The sequence below is a fragment of the Priapulus caudatus genome, unplaced genomic scaffold, assembly GCF_000485595.1.
Source record: "Priapulus caudatus unplaced genomic scaffold, Priapulus_caudatus-5.0.1 Scaffold181, whole genome shotgun sequence".
NCBI lineage: Eukaryota > Metazoa > Priapulida > Priapulimorpha > Priapulimorphida > Priapulidae > Priapulus > Priapulus caudatus.
This window is the reverse complement of record NW_014577242.1, coordinates 275,025-280,024: the sequence shown is the minus strand read 5'-3', so window position 1 is coordinate 280,024 and position 5,000 is coordinate 275,025. Positions and strand designations below refer to the sequence as shown.

The following is a 5,000-nucleotide window of genomic DNA, read 5'->3' as shown; positions in this document are numbered from 1 at the left end:
GTACATTTTGTGTGTTATTTGTACAAACTATGAATGTAGAAAATAATTAGTGTTTCTGTTTACTTTTTATGGATTATATACCTTCTTTATATGCCCTAATTTGCCGCGGTGAACAGAGAGACGCAGTATCTGAACAGTCTGGTGGATAGTGTTAGACAACAGAAATTACCAAATCGGTCTAGATTTTTGCAAATTTAACCAACGTAAAAACATTTTTATCAGGTGAGAGTTTGAGATATATTTGTAAACGTTAGTTCTTACTTTTATGCGTAAAAAAATGCAATTTTTTTTTTACAAATTTACCATCGAAAAATTCGTGACGTAGTCCTTTAATCGCTCCGCGGCTAGCTGCGCGATCGACTATACACAGACACAAGTGTGTGTGTATTGCTTATGTGTGTATGTGTGTGTGTGTGTGTGTGTGTGTGTGTTGGGTGTGTGGCGGTGTGTGTGTGCCTGCGACGCGTGCCGTGCGTTGCGGGTGTATGTGTGTGTGTGTGTGTGTGTGGTGTATGTGTGTGTGTATGTGGTGTGTGTGTATGTCTGTGTGTGTGTGCGTGTGTGTGTGGTGTGTGACTTGTGTGTGGTGTGTGTGTGTGTGTGTGTGTGTGTGTGTTTGTTGTGTGTATGTGCTGTGGTGTGTGTGTTGTGTGCCTGCTTGCGTGCGTGCGTGCGTACGTCTGCTGCGTGCGCGCCGCGCGTGTATGGTGTGGTGTGTGTGTGTGTGTGTGTGTGTGTGTGTGTGTGTGGTGCTGGTGTGTGTGTGTGTGTGTGTGTGTGTGTATGTGTGTGTGTGTGTGTGTTGTGCGTGTGTGTGTGTGTGTGTGGTGTGTGTGTGTGTGTGTGTGTGTAATGTATGTATGTTGTATTGTAGTTATGTGTGTGTGTGTGTGTGTGTGTGTGTGTGTGTGTGTGTGTGTATGGTGTGTGCATGTGTGTGGCCTGCTTGCGTGCGTGCGTGCGTACGTGGCCTGCTGTGCGCGGCGCGCGTAGTGTGTGTGTGTTGTGTGTATGTGTGTGTGTGTGTGTGGTGTGGTGCGTGTGTGTGTGTGTGCGTGTGTGTGTGTGTATGTATGTATGTATGTATGTATGTATGTGTGTGTGTGTGTGTGTGTGTGTGTGTGTGTGTGTGTGTGTGTGTGTGAGTGTGTGTGTGTGTTTGTATGCGGGTGTGAGTGTGCATGTATGTTCGTGTGTGTGGGCGAGAGAGAGAGAGAGAGAGAGAGAGCGCGCGCATGTGCGGGCGGGCGTGTGCGTGTGTATGCGTGCGTGTGCGTATATATGTGCGCGTGTGCTGGCGGGCGCGCGTTCGCGTGGGCGTGAGTGATAGAGATAAGCCGACGGCGGGTGTTTCTTACCGGCAACTTAACCTTTAACTTCAGCGCTCACTGATCGATCCGCTGTGACATTAGCCGTAGCGACTTAGCGGTTTGACGTTGGCTAGGGATACGAGAGAGAAGGTGCGCGGCACTCTCCCGTGCAAAGTCGAAAGCTTCGCACGTTCAGCACTTAACGCAGCGGCTGAGTATGATACCTAGGCGGCTTCACCTAATCCAATTCCCTCTGCGTTAGCAGCGCCTTGATACGTACAGCTAATCTAAGTATAGCTAGTACAGGCGTTACGCAATGCGCACACGCTGGTAGTCGAGGCAGCGGCAGGGGAATAGGCGCATAGCATTTCGCAGAGCTCGGGGGCAAGATGAAACACGGTTAGATGTAAGCACAGGGAGACCCGGCTACATGTAAGCAAGATGACACCTGGTTACATGTAAGCAAGATGACACCTGGTTACATGTAAGCAAGGCGAAACCCGGTTACATGTTAGCAAGATAAAATGAGGCTATATGTATCAGGAGTAGATAATAGAGTAGAGTAGTTCCCTATTATCTACTCCTGATATGTATAGTACTAGGGAAATGCGGATACGTGTAAGTACTAGGCAAATACGGATACGTGTAAGTACGGGGAAATGCGTCGATATGTAAGCGAGATGCAATGCGGCTAAATGAAAGCAAATGGGAAGCTCGGTTACATGTAACCAAGATGAAACGCTGCTACATACAAGTAGGCGGAACCGCGGCTGTACCACGAACGGGGGGAAACGCGCGATGAAAGCGATGCGTGACGTACGGCCTACAGGTTTCCGGCGCTGGGAACGACATCTCGAGCGTGTTGTCAGTACCGCAGCTGCTCAATTTTCAACGTCGAGCTCGTTATGCGTACACACACACACACACACACACACACACACACACACACACACACACACACACACACACACGCCCGCGCGCGCGCATACACACGCACAAACACTCGCACTCACAAACACACATCGCAAATCGGACGATCGGACGGACAGGCGTACAAGGGTACATAATTATATAGGTGAAGTATGAAACGTCGCCTATATGCACGATTATAGTATATACGGTACGTGATGAGTACTACTGTCCCACAATCAGCATTAACACGCCATGGTGTGCTTTTTCCGTACGTAGGTGGAGGCGGCGGCGGCGGATTTGTTGTCGGTAACGACGTCTGTTATTTCATCACGTACGGCGGCGACGGTCTCACAAAGCTGTCAGGCAGCGGCGTCACCGCCGAAGTGCTGCGTAAGTATACACGCACACGCGCACGCACGCACACACCAACAGAGACACACACACACACACACACACACACACACACACACACACACACACACACACACACACACACACACACACACACACACACACACACACACACACACACACGCCGCGCGCGCGCATACGCGTCACTTATATATATATATGTATAAGTGACGCGTGTAGACAGCGGTCTAATACGATTAGAGTGCATCGACACAGCATAATCGAAGCGATTCAGCAGCAGCAGCCATTTCGCTGAAAAGTAATTAGGGAGGGACGAAATTATTTAGGAATTACACATTGTCAGCGCTAACCACATTATGCGATATCTCATATTATATGCGTACACGTTATCAAATCCTAGAATCTCTCGATCATTATAACGTATAGCGTAGATGATTATGCAAGATCCATGATCAGGGTATAACGCTTTCTCTTCCTTTTATCCATTACTTTTTTTCTCTCCTTAGCGCGCGCTCTCTTTCTCTCTCTCTCTCTCGTTCTCCTTCTCCTTCTGTGTGTGTGTGTTTTTTTATCTCTATATGACTCATTCTTTCGCTTTCTCTTTCTCTCTTTCTCGCACTCTCTCTCGCTCGCTCTCTCTGTCTCTCTCTCCATCTCGTACACTCCTTCCTATGGCTATTATGATCCAAGAAATTTTTATCTAGGACGATTGTGATAATAGAACGTGAATGAACTGTAATTATTGCTGCGTGCTACCGTAGTGTAATTGTTAATAAATCTCACCCAAACTCTGATTATACGGAGGCTCTAAATTAACCCATAATTTATTATCATTTGGAAATGAAGATGTCGTATTTTTTATCGTTATAAGACACGAAAATGTCGTATATTGTGCCCCACTATAGGACACGACCAATTTGTTATGGTGATCACTGTGTAGTATATACACTGTGCAGGTAGCCTAACCCTTATGAGGATTGTGATCCTTTATGATTCAGACTCATATCTGTTTAAATGCGAAATACTTTTTAATTATTATTTTAAAATGGACCCGCTTAGGGATTTAAGCATATGCATGTTTGAAATTGCGTTTAGTTAGTACAATCTCTTAATACCCGCGTGTAAATTTTGTCATAGGGACTTGCTCGAATGTCTGCTTGACAATTTGAGCTTCGGTTCATAATTTTATGGCCGTGTGATAACTGAATTTCTGCAACAGAGCCCTCACACTGTTGTGTTAAAATGCGTAGAGGTTTGGTCAAGTGCAGATAGTCACAATGAGCTAGGGCGGAGTAGTAATGTGGTAGTACGGTAGTGGTGGTAGGGTGGTGTTAGTATGGCTCCACCAGAAGCTTTCGTTGTCTGAAATGCGATGATCTACGGTTTGGTGCGAATATTCTTTTTCCGATGAAGATCACTTCCAGTTTTCTAACGTCCAGATTTCCAGTGCAATTCGAAAAAAAAAAACAAGCATATCAACAGTCTCCGTTATCGCAGTCTCGACCTGCCACGTCTTATGTCTTGTGAAGGAAAGGAGTAAATTGTCTTGCCTATACATGCTGGCGCCTTCTAGTGGTTCTTGAACTGGAGCCAGCCGCTGATATAATCGGCTTTAAGTGCAGTGCTCAAGGATGAAGGTTTTAGTAGGCAAGGCGGGACTTGAAGTGCGGCACCATTAGTCCGTTGCTGCCATCACTTCCCTCCTCCCCTATCTCATATTATCAGAGCAGATTAGACCGTGATGTGTGTACTTAAATGTGACTGCTCAGATTATGCTCTATTGCGTAACTGCAAATGTATCAACCCAACCCGTGTTTATTGTACTGGAGTTTTGGCTGCTGAGTGGCTTGTCCCCCTTCCCTTTCAAACGATTTTTCTTCGAAATATTATTCCGAAACACTGAGTGATTCGTAAAACTACCGGAAGACAAGAAAAACTGGTAAAAAGCAGGTCCGTGATAGGCTGTCGTCCTAAACAGTTCGATATCGGCACGCTATAGTCTATCAGCTATCGCGAATGCATGTGAATCTGCCGCCCCATCATTTACGTGATGTCAATTGTCCCCCTGTGGCTCTCCAATAAAAACGTTCTCCATTGTATCGACGTTGCGAGATTCCTACACCGTGAATGGCGCACGCTGTACTCGTGGGCAGACGTTGCCTCTCGTGCTAGTGTTGATGGCACCGCGCTGTCGCTGTCGCCATTTATGTCGGCGCGTAACACGCGACCTGCGTTAGCACGGAGGGCTCTGCAGATACTTCGACGCTTAATTGAAGTTAACAGAATCGGAGGCGGCGTGACGGAGCTATCTCTATCTCGCTCTCGCTCTCTTGCCCTCTATCTCTTTCTTTCTCTCTCTCTCTCTCTCTCTCTCTCGTATCTATCTATCTATCTATCTATCTATCT

The 5,000-nt window shown here is 46.7% G+C and overlaps 1 protein-coding gene across 1 annotated transcript in view; it reads left to right on the top strand.

Annotated features, from left to right (window-relative positions):
* LOC106806828 overlaps positions 1-5,000 on the top strand; it is a 16,976-nt gene that overhangs the window by 4,601 nt on the left and 7,375 nt on the right. The window contains exon 2 of the mRNA XM_014808949.1: positions 2,499-2,612. Within this exon, the coding sequence (XP_014664435.1) occupies positions 2,499-2,612 (114 nt within the window). The remainder of the gene's footprint in view (positions 1-2,498; positions 2,613-5,000) is intronic.